This window comes from Sorghum bicolor, chromosome 1 (assembly GCF_000003195.3).
Source record: "Sorghum bicolor cultivar BTx623 chromosome 1, Sorghum_bicolor_NCBIv3, whole genome shotgun sequence".
Classification (NCBI taxonomy): Eukaryota; Viridiplantae; Streptophyta; class Magnoliopsida; order Poales; family Poaceae; genus Sorghum; species Sorghum bicolor.
Window position 1 is genome coordinate 73,525,441 of NC_012870.2, and position 26,844 is coordinate 73,552,284.

Below are 26,844 nucleotides of genomic sequence, written 5' to 3' on the forward strand. Positions count from 1 at the left end.
AAACATATACACCGTACTTATGTTGCACACACTGTCTCATTAAAAACCTTTAAATGAGAAACCTTTATATCAAAGAAAAACTCATAAAGGAAAAGAGTACAATGTTATAATAATCTGCTAGATTACTAATCATTCTGCTAGAATGAATTATTTTGTCTTCTAGACACAAACAGAAACTAGAATCTCAATTAAGTTCCCCCCTTTAAGCTCTGTACTTCTCGGAGGCGTCTCAAACCAATGCCACGTACACACTTTTCAAAAGGGCTTGTAGGCAAAGATTTAGTGAATATATCTGCTAGATTGTCACATGACTTGGTAAGAGTCACTGAAATTTCTTCTTTCTTTTGTAATTCATGCGTGAAAAACAATTTAGGCAAAATATGCTTCGTGATATTCGACTTTACATATCCTGTTTGTATTTGTGCAACACAAGCTGCATTATCTTCAAAAATAATAGTCGGAGAATTAATAGTATTTATACCACACGCATTTTGCACATGCTGTGTGATGCGTCTAAGCCAAGTGCATTCCTTAGCTGCTTCAAATAATGCTATAATTTCTGAGTGGTTTGTCGAAGTTGCCACCATAGTCTGTTTTGTCGATTTCCAGGAAATCGCAGTACCACCACACAAAAATACATATCCAGTTTGAGATATTGCATTATGTGGATCAGACAAATACCCTGCATCAGCATAACCCACTAAACTGAAATCTTGATTTTTTTGGAAAAATAACCCAAGATCTTCAGTACCTCTCAGGTATCTGAGAATATGTTTAATACCCTTCCAGTGTCGTAAAGTAGGAGCTGAGCTGAATCTTGCTAGGAGATTAACAGCAAAAGAAATATCAGGCCTAGTACCATTCGCTAGATACATTAAGGCTCCGATGGCACTTAAGTATGGATATTCGGTTCCTAATACTTTTTCATTTTCTTCTCTGGGTCTAAAAATATCCTTTTCAACATCTAATGATCTTCCAGCCATAGGTGTCCTAAGTGGGTATGCGTCTTCCATATTAAACTTATTTAATACCTTTTTGGTATAAGCTCATTGGTGTACAAGTATCCCTTCATGGGTATGCTCAATCTGCAGGCCTAAGCAATACTTAGTTTTACCTAAATCTTTCATTTCAAATTCAGATTTTAGGTAAGAACTAGCTTCCTCAATATCCTTTGTGGTTCCAATGATATTCAGATCATCTACATAAACAGAGACTATACAGAATCCCTTGTTTGATTTTCTAATAAACACACAAGGACAATCTTCATTATTCATAAATCCCTTCTTCATGAGGTATTCACTAAACCGGTTGTACCACATCCTACCGGATTGTTTAAGGCCATATAATGACCTTTTTAATTTTACACTATACATGTTGCGTTCTTCTTCTTTAGGTACTTTAATTCCTTCAGGGACTTTCATATATATTTCAGTATCCAATGACCCATATAAATATGCGGTCACAACATCCATTAGTTTCATCTGCAAATTCATATTTACTGCCAATGAGATTAAGTACCGGAATGTTATTCCATCCATAACAGGAGAGTAAGTTTCATTGAAATCGATGCCGGGTCTCTGCGTAAACCCTTATGCTACTAATCTCGCTTTATATCGTACCACCGTATTGTTCTCGTCTCTTTTTCGGACGAAAACCCATTTGTGACCTACTGGGTATATCCCTTCAGGAGTGAGGCCTACAGGACCAAACACATTTCTTTTATTAAGCGAGATTAATTCTGATTTGATTGCCTCTTTCCAATTTGACCAATCAGAACGCTTCTTGCATTCTAATATAGATTTCGGCTCTGGATCCAGATCAATTTTAGCAATCTTTTCAGCAAAATAAATGTCGATATTAGTAGTCTTTCTTTCATAAGTTACTCCTGTTTCAGCATAATTAGTTGAGATCTCTTCTATTCTCTTAGTTTCATCCAGATCTACGCTATTTCCCGGTGCGTTTAGATCAGGAATTTCCGGTCTACCCATGTGAGTATTAGTTGTGCGCACATTCTCATGGGCTACAAGTTCTACAGGAAGTCTCACTTCAGGTGTATCCACATCACGTGGTACTCTAATTGGAGCTCCTTCACCTTCTATGGGGTTCTTTAATTTATTCTTTGGCTCACGTTTTCTTCTCTTGAGGCGTCCCTCAGAGATATTTGTAGGAGCTCTAGTATTGAATTCATTCTGAACTAATGCACTCGGACTCCCCCTCTTCCTAGGATTTGAGGTAGAAGATTTCAAATGGAATGGTTTTGATATATCCTCTTCAAAAGGAATATCTATTCTTTCCGGTGCATTTACTGCTGGTATATGTGATTTCATAATCCCCTTTGTATTGGTGAAGGCTTCTGGCAGTTGATTAGCAATTCTTTGCAAATCTATTATATTTTGAACTTCTTGTTCAGTCTCCCTAGTGCGGATATCCATTGCATGAATTCCAGTGGCTTCCCAATTTATTTCTCGGCATTCATCCCGAGAGAGATACTTTCCTCCCCCTAATGCCGGGAAATGTTCTTCATTAAAAATACTATCAACGAAACGAGCCTTATGTAGGTCCCCAGTTGTAGGCTCTAAGTACTTTATAATTGATGGACTTTCAAACCCAACATAAACTCCAAGTTTTCGTTGAGCGCCCATTGCAGTACGCTGAGGTGGTGGTATTGGAATATATACAACACATCCAAATTTACGCAGATGGGAAATATTAGGCTCTTTGCCATGCACTATTTGTAGAGGAGAAAATTCATTATAAGCAGATGGTCTTAGTTGTATGAGTGAAGCTGCATGCAACACAGCGTGCCCCCAACATGTGGTCGGCAGCATGCAGTTTTGTAGTAATGGCCGTGCGATTAACTTGATCCTCTTAATTAATGACTCTGCTAGGCCATTTTGGGTATGCACGTGTGGTACAGAATGTTCCACTTTGATTCCCATTGCCATACAATAATCATTGAACACCTTCGAGGTAAATTCTCCAGCATTATCCATTCTGATGGATTTAATTCGTTCATCCGGAAAATTTGTTTTTAATTGAATTATTTGTGACATAAGCCGTGCAAAAGCATGATTTCTAGTGGATAATAGGCATACATGACTCCATCTACTAGATGCATCAATCAATACCATGAAGTATCAAAATGGCCCTGACAGGGGTGTAATTGGTCCACATATATCACCCTAGATTCTTTCTAGGAATGAAGGCAATTCTGCTTGAATTTTTGAAGTTGAGGGTCTAGTTATAAGTTTCCCTTTTGCACATGCTAGGCAAAGAAAATCTTCTTGATTTGGGAATTCTTTAGTCTTCAAGTTATGGCCATTAGCATTTTTAACTATATTCTGCATCATACGAAGTCCAGGATGTCCTAGTCTATCATGCCAAGTTCTATATGCTTCTTGGTTCTTAAAGATAGTTTTCATTGCAACGAAACCTTTAATAGGCTTTATGAATGTGTAGTACAGGCTATCTTTTATGGAGGGGAAGCTTTCAACCATAGTCTTTTCATCTCCGTGCATTTTTGTCATGATAAGGCGTTCTGTACCATTATCATCATTGGTTTCTACATGGAAATTGTTTGCACGTATGTCTTTGAAGCTCAACAAAGTTCTAGTTGATTCAGGGTAAAGTAATGCTTCTTGGATTACTAGTTCTGTTCCATTAGGGAGTATTATTGTGGCCCTTCCAGTGCCAACAATATGCTTACCGCTGCCAGCGATAGTTGTTACATCTCCTTCATTCTTTCTAAGAGTCTGGAAGTAACAAGTATCCCGCAATATAGTATTTGTGGTACAGCTGTCTACCAGACACATTTCCTCATCCATAGCCATAGTACTACGTTATTCATAAAAAAATGAAATTACTCCAGGAATATATAGTAATCAGATAAAAGCTTAAAAACATAATATAACGAATAATCTGAGAATATATATATATATATATTATTAATATATTAATAAGGTCTACAGGACACAAAATAACCGAAGCTCCTATATGAGCTGACACCACAGACCACAAATTCTTGCAGGAACTTTTAAAACCTAATCTTAATGCCAACCTTATTTAAACTTAATACTTAATAGAATAGCTAAGATACAATCTGGAAGACTAGACAGAGTGTGGAAGACTACATAGAGTCTCCATGCACGTCATCCATCATCTCATCTCCCAGAAGGTCATCATCTTCAAAATTGTCAAGGTCAAGATCTTCATTTTTGTCAGTATTCATGCCATCCTGCTGTTCTTTTGATGCTGCTTCACACTTGGAAGGTTTCTGATCCCTTGCAGCCTTGGAACATTCACCCACTTCTGGTGTTGATTTATTTCCTTCAACATAATGGGTTTCATGCATGGACTTCTTCTGATTCTTGAGCTCTTGATATAAATTCACTATATGCTTAGGTGTGCGACATATACGTGACCAGTGGCCTCGCATACCACACTTATAGCATTCCTGGTCTTGTTTACCGTATTCTCCCCCTGATGGAATCTTCTTTGATTTCCATTCCTTCTTCTTGAAGTTTTTGGACTTCTTGTCATTATATTTTACAGGAGCTTTCTGTTCCCCTTTCCCCCTTTTATCACCTTTCTTCTTGAAAGATGTAGCATTTGCTTCAGGCAGAGCCATACTTCCAGTAGGCCGTGAAAGATGATTCTGCATGATGGTCTCATCTTCACCTTGATCTTGCTACATGGCATTGCTTAACTCAACATAAGTCTTATAATTCTCCTTTTTGTATTGGCGACTAATGTGAGTCATCTTGGGGTGAAAGGTAGATAGAGTTTTTTCTATGAGATCTTTATCTTCTACAGGAAGTTTGCACAGCTTCATGCGTGTGACGATCCCATATAGAGCGGTATTGTAGTCCTCAACAGTCTTGTAATCTTGATAGCGAAGGTTCTGCCAATCGCGTTGTACTTTGGGTAGAATCATAGATTCAATATTTTCAAAGCGTTCACGCAATGAATCCCACAAGACTTTTGGGTCTCTTTCAGTCATGTACTCATTCTTCAGGGTAGTACTAAGGTGATGCCTAAGAAAATGCAGAGCCTGTGCCTTCTCGGCATCAGAAGCAATAGCAGCCTTATCTATGGTTTTAATAGTCTTCAGGAGTTCTTTACCACTAAGGATAATCTCAGCATCAATAGACCAAGCCAGGTAATTGTTGCCATTCGGGTACAGCTCAGTGAATTCACGCTTGACAATGTCAGACATATCTGTATGATATATATATATATATATATATATATATATATTGGTTGGCAAAAAGACAGTTGTGGTCTGTAGATGTCTAAAGGTTACATACACATATCTATATTCTCATAACTATAAATAAATAAATAATGCACAAATATAATTCAACATTCAGTATCTGAGAATTCATATGTAAAATTTCATAACTTATAAATTACCTAGCAGAATTGATTCTTCAAGAATCAGATTTATTATTTCTATAGTTTGCAAAAAAAAATAGTTAGCCATATCGAATTTGACAAGAACACAGCTTCCAGCCGGTCGACCATGAACTCAAATCGAGTTTGGCTTCATGTCATGTGCAGGAGCCATTAAGCGGCGCTTTACAGCGTGATAGCCATGCGGCGGCACCACTAGTGTGTCATGCAGTACCACGCTCTTCTAAAAACTAATAAGAGATTCAGAATGTGCTAGCTAGCTAGGATGAGTAAGCGGTGACTTAAAAAAAATGCCAGCCTCATCGATTGCAAGTGCAAAAACCTACAGCTGTTCCTCAGATATGATTATGGATTACTATCTCCATGATTCTATCTAATCTTAGATAAAAAATCTACCAGAGAATCGAATCAGATCTGAACAGCCGCAAGAACAAATTTGGGGAAAAAGAACTCCAGATCAATTTCTATTGGAAGAAGCGTACTGCAAGACGCGATTGCTACATGCCGTCGGTGTAGTGTAGCTGATCTCGTGACGCAGGTTGAAGTTTGATGCAGTGAAGGCCGGGAGCTGTGAAGAGGAAGCAGATCCGGGACCGGCAATAACGAAGTCGACGCTGTCGTAGCTTTTCGGCAAGCTCGGCGTCGATGTAGAAAACGATATGGTCGCAAGTCACAACCTTGTATTGATGGCGACGTGCAGAGGATGGTAGAGTCTCGTGCTGATAACGTATTAAGTAATCACGTTACTATCGGTAAGGATCTATCTCTTCGTTGCACAATCACACAAGCCAAAAGTAAGAACACAGGAGACACAAAGTTACGGTGGAGCTCTTCTCTTTATTTCTTATTTCTGATCTCAATTACATCGGGTGCTCCTCCAAATATATAGTCCAGTGAATACTCCATATACGGTATGATAGTTCTAATTTGGACTAGTATGAGTCCATATCCTTCTAGGATAGGAAAACCTGAAACTTGCTTAAACTAGTCCAGACTTTTCCTAAAGTGTTTAGTTTCCTAACAGAAACAAAGCATTAGTCCATTTCAGTACCCGCTTGCATCCCTTGCATTTCGCGGGAGCAAAGAAATTACCAACACAGCAACGGAGGCCCAGCCATTTCAATTCAAATCACGGCATCCCGCCTCGTCCTCCCCGTCCCGGCGTCCTGGCCGTGGCGTAGGTGTTGAGACGCCGCAGCACATCCTCCAGCAGCGCGCCCACGGCCTCGTACGAGGATCCTCCCGCCTCCACCGCGCGCCGCGCGCGCTCGCCGACCTCCCGCGCCCTCCCCCGCAGCGCCTCGCCCGCCATCGCGCTGCGCACCCGCTCCGCCACTGCCTCCCTGCCCACCACCACCCCGCCCAGCGCCTCGCCTCCCCACACGTACCCCCTCTCCGCGCCCATGGAGACGCCCGTGCCCGCGAGCCCCACCACCAGCGCCTCGTTGTAGAACTGCTCCGCGAACACCGGCCACGCCAGCACCGGGACGCCCGCCGCCGCCGCCTCGGTCACCGCACCCCACCCGCAGTGCGTCACGAACGCGCCCACCGCCGCGTGCCGCAGCACCGCTACCTGCGGCGCCCACCCCCTGACCACCAGCCCGCGGCCCGGCGCCGCGCCGTCGATGTCCGGGAGCGGCGGCGGCGCGTTCTTGTCCCCGACGACCCACACGAAGTTCGCGCCGGAGTCCGCGAGGCCCATGCCGAGCTCGGCCACCTGATCCCGCGGGAACCGGGTGAGGCTGCCGAAGCAGACGTAGACCACCGACCGGGCGGGTTTCGTGTCCAGCCACCTCAGCACGCGCGCGGCCTCGACGGCCGTTTCGGCCTCCCCGCCGCGGCCGCGCTCCAGGGTGTCGTCGCCGTTGCCGTTGACGAGGCAGACCGGCCCGACGGCGAACACCGGCTTCCCCGTGTCCTTCTCGTAGTGTTCGATGTACCTCTGCTCGAGGTCAGCGAAGGAGTTGACGACCCACCCGGTCGTGGCGCGCTCGGCGTCGAACATGCGGTTCAAGAACTCACGCGAGTCCGCGCCCGGGAGCGTCGCCTCGGCGAGCCTCGACCTGGTGAGCCGCACCGCGTCGGGGAGGCCCGGGACGAGGAACGGCTCTGTGTCGGACGCCACGCCATTCTGCGGGCTGTGGAGCAGCAGAGCACGCTGCACCGAGAGCGCGAAGCACCCCGTGCCGGTGAACGCGTACCGCGGGATGCCGAGCTCCGAGGCGGCAGTGGCTGCCCACGGGAGGACGCCGTCGAACACGACGGCGTCGGCAGGCTGGCGGCGCAGGAGATCAGCGAAGAGCGGCGCGAGAAGGTCAACGGCGATGGCGAAAGGCCCGGCGAGCTCGCGGTTGGGAAGGTCGTCGGCGCTCTCGTGACCACCCGTGAGCCCAGCGGCCTCTGCGGGCAGCGTGAGCGCGATGATACGGATGCGGAGGCCCGCGGCGGCCGCGCGGGCGACGGGGCCACCGAGCCTTGCGGCGTTGGCGCGCGTGAGGACGAGCGTGGCGTCGGCGCCACGGGACGCGAAGAGGCGGGCGAGGTCGGCCATCGGCAGCGCGTGGCCCGGCGTCGGGAACGGGATGAAGTACATGCGCGGCGCCGCTGTGCCCCTCGACGATGCTATGGACGATGACGGCCGCATGGCGCTGATCGGCACGAGGAGAGCTGCGATGGCAGTGGTGGTCGAAAGACCAGGGTCCAACCGTGCACGGTGAGTGGCATATGCAAATGCGTAACGGTCATATATAGTGGCGATGTACGCCTTCTGAAACACAAAGATGATGTGATGTACTGATGTCCTTTGCAAGGGCAAAGAAAAGATGGTGTACGATTACAATCCTATAACTGTCCGTTAAGTTTGTTAAAGGACATGCATATTGCATTTCTTGCCTCTGCCAATCTCAGGGCTCAGGTACACCATAAAAATCCAGAGACAATTAGAGATTTTTTCCCCCGTCATCCTTGCTGTGAGTGATAATAATTTCTGGTCAGTCATGAGTCATGACGTTCCTTTTGCTGGTTTGACTAGAGACCAATATTCAGCACAAAACACACAACAATTGGATTTTTCAGTAATTCCCTGTAAAACTGAATCAACGAATAGCTTACGGAGAAGACAGTTTAGCTTACCAGTGGTGTTGAGGGTTGCACAGCTGATTTGCTGTGTTTTATGATAACAGCTTCAAACACATATGCGCTAGTATACATTTAACATAGAGATCATCTGATAACTCTTGCTATTTATTATTCATTTATCTGTAACCAGACAACAAAAGATAATACATCCATTTGAAGTACATTACAGTCAAAACACAAGGGCAAACGACCCTGTTCACTATGACCTATATGACCCACTATAGGGGATGAAAGGGCAGGGAATGTGGATGCAGATTGGAGCCCTCGAACAAACAGCAACATTTTGTCTAGGATTTCTACCACTTAAGCCACAGCAGGCATATCCTTGAGCCAGGGGTCAAGGGGCTTCCCAATGGAGTAAACAATGAAGCCAATCTCCCGCATCTTCTCAGCATCAATTACATTGCGGCCATCGAACAAGAACGCAGGCTTCTGCATGCTGTCATAGATCTTCTTGTAGTCGAGAGCCTTGAACTCATCCCACTCAGTCAGGATGCAGATACCATGTGCGCCCTTGGTGGCTTCATACGGATCCCAGGTCACAGAGACCTGCTTCACTGCAGTTGGGCTCATTGGCTGCAGGTGGATTGGGTGGTCCCAGTCGAACTTGTTCATTGCAAGATCACGCTGGATCTGGTCCTCAGTCACTTGTGGATCATAGATGCTAATCTTGGCCTTGTCTCCAAGAAGGCCCTTGCAGACATCAATGGCCGCCGTCTCCCTCGTGTCACCAGTGTCCTTCTTGAATGCAAAGCCAAGCACTGCAATCTTCTTTCCAGATACAGTGTTGAACATGGAAGACACCACACGGTTTACGAATCTGCTCTTCTGGTAGTCGTTAATCTTGATAACCTGTTTCCAGTAGTTAGCGACCTCAGGCAGTCCATTGCACTCGCAGATGTACACAAGGTTGAGGATATCCTTCTGGAAGCAGGAGCCTCCAAAACCAACACTAGCATTCAAGAATCTGGGTCCGATCCTCGAGTCCTTGCCTACAGCATAGGCTACCTCTGCCACATTGGCACCAGTAGCCTCACACAGAGCTGAGATCGCATTCACTGAAGAGATCCTCTGAGCCAAGAAGGCATTTGCTGCAAGCTTGGACAGCTCAGCTGACCATAGGTTGGTTGTGAGAATGCGATCCTCGGGGACCCAATTGGCATAGACATCCTTCAGAGCCTTAACAGCCTTCTGGCCTTCTGGAGTCTCCCGACCACCGATGAGCACACGATCAGGCTTGAAAAGGTCCTCAATTGCTGTGCCCTCTGCAAGGAACTCTGGGTTTGAGAGGATCTGGAAGTTAATTCCCTTACTATTGTGTGTCAAGATCTTCTCAATGGCCTCAGCAGTCTTGACAGGGACAGTGGACTTCTCAACAACAATCTTGTCAGACTTGGCCACATCTGCTATCATGCGGGCTGCACTCTCCCAGTAGGTTAGATCTGCAGCTTTGCCAGCCCCAAGACCACGGGTCTTCGTTGGCGTGTTGACAGAGACAAAGATGATATCAGCCTCAGCAACATGCTTCTCAATGTCATTGCTGAAAAATAGGTTCCTGCCACGGCACTGCTTGACCACATCATCAAGGCCTGGCTCATAAATTGGGAGCTGGTCGCTGTTCCATGCTGCAATGCGTGGAACTGAGATGTCGACAACACAAACTTCAATAGCAGGGCATTTCAGTGCAATGACAGCCATGGTTGGGCCACCGACATATCCAGCACCAAGACAGCATATCTTCACCATCTTGCTAAGTGTGACTGCATGTGGAATATGACAATAACAGCAATTAGTTATGTTAGTAAGCATGCCTCACTGCAACAAGAGCATAGTTGCCATGATGTATATTATGCACAAAGACTCAAAAATAATGGCTCTCTCAGATATTTCCAGAAAAAGACTTTTTGTGCTGTAAAAGAAGTACTAGGTCGATTAAATTAATTCAGATAACGGCAGTTAACCGTACAAGTTTCTGGGGTTGCCGTTACCCGTTAGCATTCACAAATCAGTTTATTTGCTGAAAAGCCGGTAACGACAAATAATGAGATGACAAGAGCTTAAAACCAAAATAATAATACTGTGACAAGTGGTGTACAATGTGCATCGATCTAACAGCAGCTGACATGCACACTACTGAAGCATACCAAACCGGTTGACTTTTGTCAACAGATATCAGTCAATGAAATTGTTGCTACAAGCCACTGATAGTCTGATACTGCCAACACTGCCAGTAGCAATCATCATGGGCATGCCAGCTATGGTTTATATTATGCACAAAGACTCAAAATTAATGGCTCTCTCAGATATTTCCCAAAAAAAAAAACTTTTTGAGCTGTAAAAGAAGTACTAAGTCGAATAAATTATTTCATATAACGGCAGTTAACTATCCAAGTTTCTGGGGTTGCCGTTACCCGTTAGCATTCACAAATCAGTTTATTTGCTGAAAAGCCGCTAGCGACAAATAATAAATGATTAACGACAACATCTTAAAACCAAAATAATAATACTGTGACAAGTGGTGTACAATGTGCACGATCTAACAACAGCGGACATGCACACTACTGAAGCATACCAATCTGGTTGACTTTTGTCAACAGAGATCATCAGTCAAAAAAATTTTGTTGCTACAACCACTTATACTGCCAACATTGCCACTAGCAAATCTTTGTGGGCGTGCCGGCTCATATACATACTTCAGATTACCCATTGCAAACCAAAAACAGTAGCTGAGTAAGGAACCCTGAGCACATAACATATTTTGAAAAGAAAATGGCCGTATAAGCCATTCAATGAATTCAGTGCACAGTTGTGTTGAAGACTCGTGATCAACGCCAATGATCACTGCAGTAGTTTGACGTGGTGATGCCCAGTAGAGATCTGACATTTGGTGATAAATAAAAAAACTAAACGTATGACCAGTCTTCCCTGGCTCCCTGCTCAATGGCATTTGACAATACATACTGACGACGACCATTTCCTCCTCGCCAATTTTTCTAGAGACCAAAACAAAGTAAAGAAATACTAGAACGCGGCCTGGATCCTATTACGGTCCCCTAAGGTGTAGGAGTATAAGCGATCTCCTGATTCTAATCGATCGAAAAACAGACGCTGATCGTTGGGGTTGAGTACTAGAGTCGACCCCGCGCCTTAGACAGCACGCAGCAAACAAATCTGAACAAGTGCCAGAGGGTGAGTGGTTCCGATTTGAGTGCTCGGTCACAGCAAAGAGAGGATTTCCTCAGCAAAAACGGGACTGGGCTGGCTACTGCCTACGCGGAATTGCCGGGACAGAGAAAGGATCCGAGAACAGAGACGGAGAGAGGTATACCTCCTGATGTCCTTGCCAATCCGATTCCGGCGGCCTCTCCGCCCTCTCGCCTCGCCGCGAGATCTGGATCTGGGTGAGGAGGGAGTTGGAGACTGGAGAGGAAGAGGAGTTTCCTGTCTCTCTGTCTGTCCTGGGGAGAGGGGAGGGAAGGAGCCGGTTAAATAGGAGGGTGCGTGCGAACGCAACGAACCTACGCCTACGGCCTTTTTTTTCCACACATCGCACGAGGTGTGTGAGGTGAGGTGGGGGCCCACGAACCGGGCGGGGCCAAGCTGACCCACCGACTGCCAATAGAACCATTCACGACTGCTTCGGTTGCACGCCTTGCGGTCGGTCTCTACCGGCAATGGCGTGCAGGGCAGACTGTTGGTAAAAAGGATGGTGCGACGGCACCAGCTGGGAAACGACTAGATGAGGTGTTATTTTCATATTAGTACTAGTATTATGTAGGATCAGATTCTTTATTTGCTTATTATACCTTTGCAAGGTGTGCGTGTTTGCTTGTTACGCTCGCCTCGTAGAGAAAGAAACGGTCGAAAAAGAAATCTCTTCAGCGATGGTTTTATACGTCTCACCGTTTATGGTTTTACAGCGAGAAATGGACCTTACATTATCTAAAACCGTATTATAATTCATAAATATAGCTCGTTTGGTGTAACTCTGGCACCGAGTTCGACAATGTTTCAAACCAGGTCACACCAAATGGCAAAAAAAGTTAGAGCTATTTTTATCTACGGAAAAAAGTGTTTATGTTCCAACTTTCAACTTTGAACAACCTTTTAGAAACCACTATGGAGGAGCTGTCGAGACCTGCTCCTCTAGCTCCTCTCCATTTTCAGTTAAAAATTTGTCAAATCAGAAGCTGCTACAATAAATATTATATGGTTACATAATAATGTACAAGACATGCGCAAACAGAGCCAGAGCCAAATCAAAGAAGCAGTACGGAGCAGAGCTACGACCGATGTTTTTGAGAATTTCAATGGAAAAAACATTCTATAATGCTAATTGTTTCTAATGATCTCACCTATTTTCAGACAAACCTTATGATTAATTGGCCTGGATTCACCCGAGACTTAGGCCTTGTTTAGTTCGTTTGGATTCACCCGAGACTTAGGCCTGGTTTAGTTCGTTCCAAAAACCAAAAACTTTTCAAGATTCTCCGTCACATCGAATCTTACGACACATGCATGGAGCACTAAATATAAACAAAATTAAAAACTAATTGCACAGTTTACCTGTAAATCGCGAGATGAATCTTTTAAGCCTAGTTACTTCGTGATTGGACAATGTTTGTCAAACAAAAACGAAAGTGCTATAATTTCGAAAACAAAAAAAATTTCGGAACTAAACAAGGCCTTAGTTAAAACGCTATCTGGATCGTTCGTATTTAAAAGCATTCTTGCTGATTATGATTCTATCACCATTAATGGAAAGGATTTGCTATCAAAAAAATGATTCTGGATGATCTAACCCCAAACGGTTAGAGTACCGTAGCAGCATATACATGTCCTTGTTGGATTCTAATCCTGTCTTTAATTTGTGCTTATATTGCGAAGCAACCAAAGCTAACCAGCAATTTTTTGGTGCTACAGTACTACATTGACACTACAGCGGGACCAGCAAATTTTGGCCAAATTTGGCATGGAAAACCTGAAACTGGACCGAGGCGCACTACATTGACACAAACAGCGGCTAGCAAGACCAACAAGTTTTGGCCGGCATGGAAAACAACTGGACAAAGGCGAACTAGTTGCCAAAAGTTCGGTCCTGATTGGGTTGGTAAGCAGAAGTCCATAATACCTTTGACTCTCGTGAGCATCTGGTGTCGGTGTGCACTGTGCAGCGCGCGGTTTGTCCGCGAACCGCGTCGTTTGCCGTGGCGGGCTTCGGCCGCGGCCATCGCGTTTCGACGGACCGGATGGCACGCGCGCGGCTCCGCCCGGGAGCCGTACGCCATGCGTGACAGCGTGAGAGCGCGGGCGGACGCGCATCCGGCATCCAACAGGGACAGGGCAGGCCTGCCTAGAAGCCACGGCAAGTCGGTACAGCCTGTACAGGGCAGCTGACCGCGGTACCGGTGTGGTGTGTGACCGTGTGGGAGCGGGCGCCGTGCCAGTTGGCGCAAGGCGGAGGCCTCCGGGCCTGCGATTAGTGGATTAGGCCGTGCGAGCTGACTTCACGTGCTCGTCCCGTCGTCCGTGTCGCGTCGCGTGGGTTTTCTGATGGAAGAGGCCCATATACGCCTGGGCAATTGGCTTTTCACTTGGATGGGCCGGAACCGGATATTGTTTGCAGCCTCCCCCAAAAGGGTTCATAATGTACAGTACCTTTTCCTTTTTTTTTTATCTGATCTAAAAATGTCCTTTCCATCCCCTCATCTAGTCACATAGTCCGACTCTGATCCCGCAGCTTTCAAAACCATTTACCTTAGAGATTGGAGATGAAAAATTTTTGGGTGTCACATCGGATATGTCGCAAAGATGTCGGGAAATGTTTTTATAAACTAATAAAAAAACAAATTACATAGCTCGTCTGGAAATTGCAAGACAAATCTATTAAGCATAATTAATCTGTCATTAGTACATGTGGGTTACTGTAGCACTTAAAGCTAATCATAGACTAACTAAGCTTAAAAGATTCGTCTCGCGATTCTCAACCAAACTGTGTAATTAGTTTATTTTTTATCTATATTTAATGTTCTATTAATGTGTCCAAAGATTCGATGGGATGGATGAAAAATTTTTGGGTGGGAAACTAAACAGGGCCTTACATAGACCTGTTTTAGTTCACCCCTAAAACAAAAAACTTTTCAAGATTCCTGTCACATTGAATCTTGCGCCACATACATAGAGCATTAAATATTAAATATAAATGAAAACAAAAACTAATTGTACAGTTTGCCTGTAAATTATGAGACGGATCTTTTAAGCCTGATTACTCTATGATTGGACAATATTTGTCAAATAAAAACGAAAGTGCTACAGTGTTAGAATCCAAAAAAAAATGGATCTAAACAAGGCCATAATTTAGATGCTGGTTTTGTCTATTGTGGCACCACATTAGCTACGAGGACGATAAAATCAAACTACATTGATAGTTCAATGATATTTTTCCAAAAATAAACTTATTTGAATATTTTTTGTCTATAAACTATGCAAATAAAAAACATAAAATTCGCTTCCATATTTTAAAAATAATTAAAAATTAGCCAACAAAATATCAAAACAAAAATTATACTTTGCTAGAATCATGCTTGATCTTAGGTCAGTCTTAATGCGGGTTCTATGTAAGTTTCATACATATTAAATAGGGTGCCACATCATTGGAAATAGAGCTTTTACATGGGCCTTGTTTAGAGCATCTCCAAGAGACTTTGTATATTCTTCCTAAATGCTAGGAATTGCAATTTTGGTGAAAAATTACCCTCCAACAGCTTCTCTAAATGGTCATCCAAATATAGCCATTGTCTATTCCGGGTTTTTCGCTAGCCAAATATAGAAGACGAGAATGACTTTTAGAGTGCGCATGAGATTTAGCAAAACTGTTGGAAAGTAAAAAAGTATAGAAAACTATTTTTATGCAAATGACTCTCTAAATAATGATTTATAGAGTGAGATTTACAAAAGCTCTTGGAGATGCTCTTAGTTCCTCAAAATTTTTGTAAAATTTTTCAGATTCTCCATCACATCGAATTTTTAGACGTATGCATGGAGTATTAAATATAAATGAAAATAAAAACTAATTACAGAGTTTGGTCGAAATTGACGAGACGAATCTTTTGAGCCTAGTTAGTCTATGATTGGACAATATTTGTCACATACAAACGAAATAGATACTGTAGCAATTTTGCAAAAAATTTGGAAAGTAAACAAGGCCATGTATTGAGAAAGAAAGAGAAGGAGAAATGTTTTATGGGGACGAAACGAGTGAGCCGTGTATCCAAAACATAGGAAAACCAATCGTTTCAACCAAGGTGCGCCATGGTCTCCTCCGCTGGGCGAGGTCCTTCACCGCGAATAAGGTCGTTTGCGCACGAGCGAGCGCGATACGGATCGAGCGCGATACGGATAGGAACCGACCACGGGTGTGAGCTTCGTCAGATGCGGTTCCGCTGGCCACGAGCGCGAGCGGGCGTGCTCTGTCCAGGCGCACCTTCGTTGGTGAGCGAGGAAGAGAGAGAGACCGGTGGAACGCATAAAAGTCTAAAATAACCTTACGAAAATGTGTAATAAAAATATGCACTAAGAGAAATCCGTTTTATGTAGTTTTGTGTCTTGAAATTGGAAGGTAACACCTTCTACTGAGACTGGCTTTATATGGAATAGTGCCTAGCTTAAAATTATATGAATATTCTATGATTTTCTTAATTTGTGTGTTATTTGCTATGCTCACATTATCTATTTTAACTAGTCTACGTCGACAATAGAACATGACAAAAGTGACACTTTTTGTTAGTCTATTGTAACTATTATCTATTTTAACTAGTCTACGTCAACAATAGAACATGACAAAAGTGACACTTTTTGCTTAGTCTATTGTAACTATTGATTGAATAGTTGAGGAGGGTAAAAATACTTTTTGCTTTTTCCCCTGACCTCCTAAATCTACCAACAATTCCTTTTCTGCCCCCTCATACGAGAGTCGGAGATTGTACTCGAATATAATTATACGTAGTTTTGATTTTGAAAGAAACCGGGATTATACATATGTTCTACGTTCACCATCACTACACAGAACCCTATTCAATAATCCTGTCCCCATTTCTAATTGCCTGAGTGTTAGTACTCCGCACTCGATGCCGCGTTCGCGTTGCGGTGAATTTTAAACTATGGATCTGTTTTCTTTACTAAATTTTAGCTACTCTTGAAATGGAACTAAATTATTTTAATTTTTTTAGTCAAGTTGTTTGGAACTTTACTAAGGTTTAGTTAGTTCAGCCACCGATCGAACGCTTCCTCCTGCGAAGCGATCGCCTGAATTTCCGCCACGGTCCGGCGCCGTTCGGCGGCAATCCACGTCTCTGGTACCGGAGAAGGCGGAGATCCGGTCGGCGAGCACGGCCGCGCCGCCACGGTGCGCTCCGACCGGACGCAACGACCGGAGTACCGAACCTGCCCAACCCACCGACGACGCGGCAAGTGAAATCCGCCTCCGCGAGCGCCCCTGTGACAGACTGACAGGGTGACTCCGTGACCGTGAGTGCCTACCCGCCGACTCCCACTCGGCCACTCCTCCAAGTCTCCCACAGTCCCACTCCCACTACGCCACTACCCCATCCCGGTGCGGCGCCACCTTCCCCTTCCGGCACTCCCCTTCTCGTCTCTTATGGTGCCCGGCCGCGCGCTGCGCCAGTACTAGCGCACCGTCCCCTCCTCAGCCATGGCCGCGGCGTCGTTCGCGCGCGCCTTATCTCTCCACGTTCTCCTCCTCTTCCTCCTGGCTGGCTCGGCGCTCGGCAAGACGGTGAAGAGAGACGGTACGTGACTGTTCCTTCCCCCTTTTGCCACACCCTCCGATCCCGTCCGCGAACTCCTGGCTGCTCACTGCGAGTCGGCGTTTTAGAAGAAAGATTGATTCTTTTGTGCGCGCCATTGGAGATCTGAACCCAGCCTTCCATCCGGAGCCATGCGTTTCCCTGCTCAGTGGCGCTGAATTGGGCGTCTGTTCTACTTGTACGGCCGTACGAGTAGCATTGGCCTCCCTTGCAGTCACGGGCTCGGCTGTGCATTTCTGGAGACGCGTGATATATAATTGTTCTTGCATAAACTCTGGCGCAACACTGTTGGATCCATTTATTAGTATCTCAATTAAGATGTAAATTGGTTTCATATGTGGTAATTTTAGTTCTTATGTATAATAGCATATACTCTCTGCAGAATTTGGGCCCAACAGTTCCAAGGGGGTGATTGCTGAGACTTTGTGATTGAGTTGTAACTGAACTAATGTTCATAAATTCATGATAGTTAACGTGCACTATGTAGTGTTGTGGTTCCTGATTGCTTGAGTACTCGGGACAGTAGTTGTGCTTTGCAGACATTGCTCACAGTTAGCAATGTTTGTAAACTGTTCAGTAGGTGCTCAGTGCTTAAGTACTGGAACTAAAATCAGTCAATTTTATGCAGTGAAAGCATTGAATGAGATCAAATCTTCACTAGGCTGGAGAGTTGTATACTCATGGGTCGGCGATGATCCTTGTGGGCATGGTGATCTACCCCCCTGGTCCGGTGTGACATGTTCTCAGCAAGGGGATTACAGAGTCGTGACAGAACTGTAAGAACCATTTTGCCATTTTCTTGATTGTACCTTGTCTCCTGGGCTCCTGGTATGGATGAGCATTTGGAAGTTATTTTATGGTTGCAAAGTTTATTTCCAGAGATAAAAAAGGTGTAAGACTTGAAGCCTTAAAAGTATTTTTTTTTTGTTTTGCTCCAACACAGGAAAGTCTTTATCACCTAGTAAATTGAGAAGGCTCCTGGCCTTGCAAATATTGTCACAAAACTATTTGGCTACACACATTTTTTTCTCGAACACGCAGGAGCGCTGCGTATCATTGTATTAATAGAAGAAGAGAGAGTCATACATAGACCCAGACCCACACTACAAGGAGACTAAATCGCTGGTTTAAAAATAAAATGACGACCCGACCACTATAGTAGTCCTTTAGACTGCTCCTCCGGTAGTGAGCAGGGAGATCCCCTTAGCTCCTGCCAGGCTCCACCAATGGGCCTCTTCCCTTGCCAAAGGCAGCATATTAACATTTGGGGTTGCACCATTGAAGACACAATCATTTCTGTGCCGCCAGATGCTCCAGGCTCCCAAAATGACTAGAGAGTTTTCAGACCCTTCCTCAAATCTCCACTAGCCGAATTATCAACTTTTCTCCACCATTCGTATCTCCATGCTGCAGCCATTTGTTATGGCTTTTGTTAAAGCTACATCCCCCCACCCACCCACCCACCCACAACACACACACACACACACAAAAGAAAAAGAAAACTGTTGTTAGAACGAGGCAGCATTACCTACTTTCTTACTCCGTGGATATTTCATGGTTGGAAATAAATAAGATAATTTGCAATTTACCTACTATACATGTGTTTCTTACTCTATGAATTGCAAAATCATGTTTACTGTTTGTCTGAATGTTCATGCATCATTAATCGTTTTTACACACACATGCCTGAATGCCATATTGTGTATCTTATTTCAGGGAAGTCTATGCCGTATCAATAGTTGGTCCTTTCCCAACAGCAGTAACTAACCTGTTGGATCTAAGAAGATTGTAAGAACCTTTTCCTTGTCAGTCCTGTTTTATTAATATGTTCGATATTAGCATCTAGGAGCACATGGCTGTTTATGTTTTCATGATTATTTGATATAAACTGATTGGGTCCATGCTCTTCATATACCTGTTGTTAAATGTCTGTTGGTTTTAAGACAGCCATTTGGTGGTAAGATACTAAGAGCACAGAACAAGTTATCTGATAGATTTATACACTCTTGTAAAAAGAAGCATTGAAGTTCCATGTCTGCTGTGCTATGTCCCTGAGTTTGGATAGATCATTTGCCGCAAGGGAAAGCTAGATTTACCCATTAACCATCATCATTTATTAATTTAACTATGCCAGCTTCTGTTTTGTTTATTTCTCTGAGTTGCACATTTTATTTTCTGTCAAAAAAAAATACCACTAATTGAAGGCGGTCTTATTATTGAATGACCTTGTGAAGGGCTGCAGTAGAACAACTTTGTGATTTTGACCAGTATGTAACTTAACTATTCAATTAATAGGGATCTCCACAATAACAAGTTGACAGGGCCAATTCCCCCACAGATTGGACGGTTGAAACATCTCAGGATATTGTAAGTATGGATTATCTTTGTTCATACTGAAGTATATGCGTTCAGGTCAAGATGTTTGCACTTTAGAGCATTTCAGTTCTTGCAACATTGAACATAAGTTTCTTTATTCTCTGCAATCCTTCAATGTACTCAGATACTGATAGCTATTGAATCAATGCTGCACTAGTACTACTTTCATGCCCTTAGTCCATGGCTAATTTGAGTATAGTTGTTCTTCATCTGTTCTTCATCTAAGCAAGTGTTCTTGTAAACTCAGGAACCTGAGGTGGAATAAGCTTCAAGATGTGCTTCCACCTGAAATAGGTGAACTGAAGAAACTGACACACTTGTAAGTTCATTTTTAGAATGTACTGAGTTTATATGGATAGATAAATGGCTCACTTCTGATTTCTCTAAGTGTTATTGGGAATGTTTAGGTATTTGAGCTTCAATAACTTCAAAGGCGAGATTCCAGTGGAGCTTGCAAACCTGCCAGAACTTCGTTATCTTTATCTTCATGAGAACCGCTTCACAGGGCGAATCCCCCCTGAACTTGGAACTCTAAAGAACCTACGTCACCTGTAAACATCCTACTTGAAACTTCTATTTCTTGTTCACCTTTAGAAGGAAAACCAAGTCATGTTCACTACCTCAAGTAACATGTTACTTGGTTCCTTCTATTTCTTGTTCCTTTAGAAGGAAAACCAAGTCATATTTACTACCTCAATTATAACCATCCTGGTTTGTGAGATGTCGTGGCAAATAATAAATTCTCCTTTTGCAGTGATGTTGGCAACAACCACCTGACAGGCACTCTCAGGGATTTTATCGGCAATGGGAATGGCTTCCCTTCCCTGAGAAATCTGTATGTCACAATATAAAATGCTACCAAATTCATCCTTCTCTCGTGAATGGCGAGTGCTGTCTTTGCTGACTGCTAAGTTTTGTCTCTCAGATACCTGAACAACAATGAATTGACTGGTGTGCTGCCAGATCAGATTGCAAATTTGACAAACCTTGAGATTTTGTAAGTCTTCTCTGAAGCTGAAGATTTTATCGCATTAAGACCTGTCATCATATTTTCCCTTGAAAAATAAGAAATACTAGATCATCTGATCATCCTTGTACCTTCAGGCACTTGTCCAATAATAAGATGATCGGATCAATATCGCCTAAGCTAGTTCACATTCCAAGGCTGATCTATTTGTGAGTCTCGCTGCTTAAACCTTACCTGAATTCTCTATGGGAGGAAGGATCATTTAGTGTTCTTTTGGTTCTCATGTTTTCATATTACAATGGTTTGTGGTAGGTACTTAGACAATAACAACTTCATTGGGAGGATACCCGAAGGGTTGTACAGGCATCCATTTCTGAAGGAGCTGTAAGTTGGCTTCATAATCTCAATTATATATTATTTTCAGAAAGGTTTCTATTTTACTTCTACTTTACATTTATTGAAGTACATCTATGCCCTTGCTGCAGGTACATCGAAGGAAATCACTTCAGACCAGGAACTAGATCAAAAGGAACACACAAGGTGCTGGAATTGCCTGATGCTGACATTTTAGTTTAGCAAGCTCGTTTGGGGACCTGAGGTCTTGGCGTCCTGCAGTAGACTACTGCCGCTACCACGATTATTTTTAGGGCATATATGTAGCTATGTTTGTCACTGAACTGTTCAGTGGCAAAATTACATTTGAAAAAGTCTCTTGCAAAAAAGAGAGAGGAAAAACAGTGAATAGTAGAGGCCACTGTCACACTGCCGACATTATTAGATGTGAGTGTACAGGTTGTATTGTTTACCCTGTATCTTTGCTGTATGATGGAGATGCTCGTCAGATGTAACGCCAGCACATCGCATGGCACCGACAGTCCTGGTACAACCAGTGGCCAATGATATTTTTGTTACACACTGGGTATGATCTGGCCTTTTTTGGAAGCAAATTTGGTGCCACCAACACTTGAAAGCGTGGGCATGTGGGGAGGAGAATCTGCTGATACCAGGCTGGATCTGCCCAAGAAAAGATCAGGCAGAATAACTGCATTCCGGACATGCTCTCCATTTATGAACAGAAGTTGGGTTAACTCAGGAGAAGTTAAGGTAGTGGATGCGGTTGAGGAAAATAAGTAAATACATAACTGAAAGAAACCAGAGCCTTTTTTGCTAAAAAAAATGGAGAAACTAGGGCCTTGTTTAGTTCCAAAATTTTTGGCAAAATGAGCACTGTAGCAATTTTGTTTGTATTTGATAAATATTGTCCAATCATGGACTAACTAGGCTCAAAAGATTTGTCTCGTCAATTTCGACCAAACTGTGCAATTAGTTTTTATTTTTATCTATATTTAATACTTCATGCATATATCTAAAGATTTGATGTGACGGGGAATCTGAAAAATTTTGCAAAATTTTTGGAGAACTAAACAAGGCCTAGGGCGTTTTGTGGCCCACATAGCACAATGTCTTGTACTCCAAACTTGGGTTCAGAAGATCCAATATGCTGCGCAGTTTGATAGGATGGTTGTGGCGGCAAAGAATACTGTCCAGGTCACATGCATTTCTACACCATTTATAACTTTAACAATGTTACCTTTGTTGTTAGTGGTCCATGTTGCCTTTTCGGTATTCTGTTCCCTTCTGAACTCCCACTGTTGTATCATGATTATTGCATTCCAAGAAATTGGATGCATCTCAGAATCCATGTCCGAATTGATGATGTCGCCACAGTTGCAAATGTCTTGACCTATATCTGGTATTTTATCCAAATTCTGAAGCTGAATACACCGTACGGCAGTTTGTGCTTTCATCTTGCACAATTTTGATTTTAATCCTGGTAAGCCCATTATCACAATACCGTTGTAACAGTTTCTGTCATTGCTTTCTGAACTCCAAATATACTACCAAATACCCCAATCTATGGTAGTGTCAGTTCTTGATCGTTTTGCCTTAGCGAGACATTTCCCTTCAGTTTTTCAGCGACATGAGGAGTCGCTGTCCGCCCAAATGGTCCAGTTTCTCAGGCTTGGAGTTGGAGCTGCCCAAGGCACATGGAGGACAGGCGTCTTTGTTTGGGCAATGACATGCTGACAAGCACACAGGGGGCAATCGCTTGAAAAATATGAAGAAAACCATAAGCCATTGATGTCAGGCTACAGTAGCACAGGCTTGGGATGCACCGCAGCCTTCTGATGCTTTCACCAGGACCGTGGTCCTGGTCCACAGTTAACATGCCTAGTTGCTTTTATCATGCTACTTGTAACTCTATTATAGCAATGAATAAAGTCTTGGGGAACAGAAAATGCACCTGTTTTGCGATGATCTGACGATGCATACATCACCGACATGTGATCTGGAGTGTTTAGGGAGATGTCAGAGGGGTTAGGTCTGCCGACACGAGCTGGTGACTGGTGAGTGTTGCTTCCTAGGATTATGTGTTTATGTTTCATAGATTATTATACTACTAATAACAATTAGTAAGTACAGTAATAAGACTAATAACATATCAGAGTCTGGAGCAGCACCCTGAATAAGAACAAATAGAGGATGCAAACCGCGAACGCGCACAGTGGCGGCATGGCTGTATTCTGGCTGCTGGATATGGTTGCCACGGCTGCAGCCCGAGGGTGCAGCAGCAGGGACCAACCTAATCCAACGTTGTTTTTTCACTTGTTTTCCCCGTCTGCAGGCGAATCAAGCAGGGCTTGCACAGGCCAGGGCAAGCGTTGCCACTGCGCCTCTGCGTGGGGGGCGTGGCCGCCTGGGTAGGCTGGGGGACGACGCTGGGGGCCGGAGCACGCGGCAGCTCTGGCCTTGTTTAGTTCTAAAAAAATTTACAAAATTTTTTAATTCCCCGTCACATCAAATCTTTAGATACATGTATAGAGTATTAAATATAGACGAAAATAAAAACTAATTGCACAGTTTGATCGAAATTAACGAGACGAATTTTTAAGCCTAGTTAGTCCATGATTGACAATATTTGTCAAATACAAACGAAAGTGCTACCGTGTCCATTTCCCAAAAAATTTTAGAACCTGTTTAGTTCCCCACCCAAAATTTTTTCGTCCATCCCATCGAATCTTTAGACACATGCATGAAACATTAAATGTACATAAAAAAATAAACTAATTACACAATTTGATTGAAAAACGTGAGACGAATCTTTTAAGCCTAGTTACTCTACGATTAGCCTTAAGTGCTACAGTAACTCACATGTGCTAATGAAAGATTAATTATGCTTAATAGATTTGTCTTGTAGTTTCCTGATGAGTTATGCAATTTGTTTTTTTATTAGTTTCTAAAAACCCCTCTCGACATACTTCCGACACATCCGATGTGACACAAAAAAATCAAGGGCATTTTATCCTCTGGCCAACGGGCTCGAGAGATGAGGAGGTTTGGAGGGCTCGATCAATCGATCGTGGAGTTGTTTGGATAATATTTTTTTATTACTAGAAGCATGAGACAATCAAAGTGTATTTTTGAGTTTTTGATGAACAGAACAGATGCCATAATTCTTTGCCTATCTTCAGCTCTACTGCCCCGTTGGCTGCTTCCTTCTCGTCAGTCGTCAGTCATCAGTTGGTGGTGGCAACAAGACCAGGTACCAACCCGAGGCCACCAAAACCACCTCCACCGAACCAAACGGCCGGCCTCCCCCAGACAAGGAGGCATATTGAATTCAGTCCATGTTGTCAAAGCACTCCGTTTGATTGATCCACAGCTTTGTTTTTCACCCTCGGCCCTCCCCAAAAGAACTAAAAAGATCACTGAAAACAAGGGACCCAACCCAAGTCCCTAGCACAGATCTGCTCTGCTCAACATTGCCGGGACCGGGAGCTCTGCAAGTAGACGTAGTATACTGTACACTAGAGTAGAGACCACATTTATATTAACCGGATAGATTTATCTTAACCGGATAGACTAGCCTAGCCATTTTTTTGGATGTCCATTCACGATGAACTTTTTAGAGCCGGCACAAGGCTAGAAGCCAGAAAGAAAGAGGCAGAATGCAGAGCAAACGGAGCTGTATTTTAAGCCGTGAGCACGTGGTTAGCCCGCCGGTGCGAGTAGCGGCCAGATCTGGGAGCTGGTACTGGTAGTGCTAGGAAACGGAGGAACATGCACTCCGAAGTCTGCACCCATCAACCCCTGCATGGCCAGGCTACCTCTACCTCTGCAGTAGCATCTCGCAAGTGCTATTTATTTATTTATTTCTTTCTTTCTTTCTTTCTTTGTTAAACTAAAACGAGATGGAAATATCTGCTCAATTTGGGCATCTTCTTTTTATTTGTTCTTTTTTCCCGCATTTACGTGGCACAACCACAAGTATAGAAATGTAGAATAGACATAGACGTGTACTCACGTAGGCGCCACTTCTTCACAGAATCACAGGAGGCATCAGTCATGGACCATCTGGCATCTGCTTGTATGCATGGGTGGGCACCAGGCATATGCACCTGCACTGCGTAACAGCTGTGAGCATAGCAGAGGGACGAGGCATGCCATTAGAATTTGGTATTTATTGGAGTTTGTATAAGTTCATCTCCAAGTGTTTGGCATTTTGATTTGACATTTCCTAAAATAGTGGACCCAACTATTTTTGTCCGGGAATTTTTCATCTTCGCGGGAAATTTCTTCGCCCGTCACCGCCAATTCTCTCGCGCGTTGCGCGGCCGTGTTCATCTCGCAAGTCCACGTCGCCGTTTGGTCCAGGTCGTCGAGTTCCGATCTCGTCGCTGCAATCGATCTCCTAGCCTCGCCTTGCTGCAACAAAACAAGGCGGCGATGGATCTCCTACCTGGCGTAGCGTCACGTGAAGGAAGGAGAGGAGGCGGCGATGGATCTCCTAGCATCGCATCGCTGCAAGAAAAGAAGGCAGCGATGGATCTTCTTCGTCTCCGCGTGAAGAAAGGAGGCGGCTCGCGAAGAAAAGAAGCGACGCACGGGGGAAAGAAAAGAGTCGCGCGTGGGGAGGAGTCGTATCGCGGGTAACTACCACGACGTGGGGAGTACGGGCACGACAAGGAGTCCAAGATTCTCGGGATATCAAAATTGGCCAACCCATTGTGCCTATGCAAAAATGCCAAGTTTGGTCCATCAAATGTCAAGTTTGTCAAAATGCATAAGTCAAATGCAAAACTGTTGAAGAGCAATTTTTAAAATTTTTGACAAACTTAAAAAATGCAAAGTCCAATTGCATAACTGTTACTAAATCAATCAAACCCGATCGTTTCCCATGATATTTTTTACTCCTACATATTGCGAAAACGAAATGCTTCTGCAGCACAGTAGAAGTAGCTGGTCAAATCTGCCGGGTAAAAATATTTATAGACTGACCGGCACAAATCTTATCTTATAGGTAACAAATTCCCTTTCACATGAGTGATGACGTACGATTGGCAGCCTCGACCGGTGCGAGGCTGCGAGCTTGCTGGGGGTCAACTTGAGCTCTTCCCGGGCGTTCAGCTGGAGCGAAATCTGTCGGTGCGAAAATTGCTCAACGTCTTTTCGTTTTCGTTTCAACAACCACCATCGCATTTTTTTCGCAGCGATAGGGAGTTTCTGTACGATATTTATATTAATTAAAAAGGGTCAATACTCAGAAATTAATGGCCGCGCAATTACACACGGACGTTCCTTTCCTTCTCTGGTCGATGAGGGATCGCTGTCAGGCGAGTCATTTTGACAGCTTCCAAGCGTTGATTGCTTTGTTCCACCTGCTCACACTCCGTTGGCGTCCTCTCTTTCCACAGGACTCAAGTTGAGTCACTCAACCGTTGGTTTCTTCTCGGCCTAGCTTCCACCCTGTCCTTCCCTTCCAAGCAACTAGCTAGTGATACAAAACGTTCTAGCCTCCTAAAGGTTGGTTTGACACGATTATGAGCTGTTTTCACTTGTTGCTGTAGCATAATGCTGGCTTCGATTAATACTATGACACAAGAAAAACTCATATATACAACACCAGTGTAAAACTTTAAATCTGTTATTATACACGCATGTATTTTGTAGCAGGTAAGAAATCATCTATATTATACTCCCTCCATACCTTTTTAACTGTTGTTCTCCCTGCCGATAAGTCAAACACTTGATCAAATTAGTATCTATGGTATATAATTAGTATCA

At 43.8% G+C, this 26,844-nt stretch overlaps 3 protein-coding genes across 3 annotated transcripts; 1 reads left to right on the forward strand and 2 right to left on the reverse strand.

Annotated features, from left to right (window-relative positions):
- Positions 6,542-8,056, reverse strand: LOC8067459 (UDP-glucose flavonoid 3-O-glucosyltransferase 7). The gene has a single exon (XM_002468249.1). The coding sequence runs from the start codon at positions 8,054-8,056 to the stop codon at positions 6,542-6,544; it is 1,515 nt and encodes a 504-aa protein (XP_002468294.1).
- Positions 8,631-12,035, reverse strand: LOC8054209 (UDP-glucose 6-dehydrogenase 4). Its single transcript, XM_002468250.2, has 2 exons — positions 11,879-12,035; positions 8,631-10,310 (listed from the first exon to the last, which is right to left on the reverse strand). The coding sequence occupies exon 2, from the start codon at positions 10,294-10,296 to the stop codon at positions 8,854-8,856; it is 1,443 nt and encodes a 480-aa protein (XP_002468295.1). The 5' UTR covers positions 10,297-10,310; positions 11,879-12,035; the 3' UTR covers positions 8,631-8,853.
- LOC8054210 (probable leucine-rich repeat receptor-like protein kinase At1g35710) lies at positions 17,077-21,640 on the forward strand. Its single transcript, XM_002465609.2, has 11 exons — positions 17,077-17,357; positions 18,004-18,151; positions 19,092-19,163; positions 19,671-19,742; positions 19,999-20,070; positions 20,159-20,302; positions 20,506-20,586; positions 20,677-20,748; positions 20,856-20,927; positions 21,031-21,102; positions 21,204-21,640. The coding sequence occupies exons 1-11, from the start codon at positions 17,261-17,263 to the stop codon at positions 21,292-21,294; spliced, it is 993 nt and encodes a 330-aa protein (XP_002465654.1). The 5' UTR covers positions 17,077-17,260; the 3' UTR covers positions 21,295-21,640.

What these genes read in the sequence shown, in the direction of transcription:
- LOC8067459 (XM_002468249.1), bottom strand. Translation starts at nt 8,056, where the DNA reads ATGCGGCCGTCATCGTCCATAGCATCGTCGAGGGGCACAGCGGCGCCG.
- LOC8054209 (XM_002468250.2), bottom strand. Translation starts at nt 10,296, where the DNA reads ATGGTGAAGATATGCTGTCTTGGTGCTGGATATGTCGGTGGCCCAACC.
- LOC8054210 (XM_002465609.2), top strand. Translation starts at nt 17,261, where the DNA reads ATGGCCGCGGCGTCGTTCGCGCGCGCCTTATCTCTCCACGTTCTCCTC. An exon ending in CAAGACGGTGAAGAGAGACG is followed by an intron (nt 17,358 to 18,003) that starts GTACGTGACTGT and finishes AATTTTATGCAG; the next exon opens with TGAAAGCATTGAATGAGATC. An exon ending in TACAGAGTCGTGACAGAACT is followed by an intron (nt 18,152 to 19,091) that starts GTAAGAACCATT and finishes ATCTTATTTCAG; the next exon opens with GGAAGTCTATGCCGTATCAA.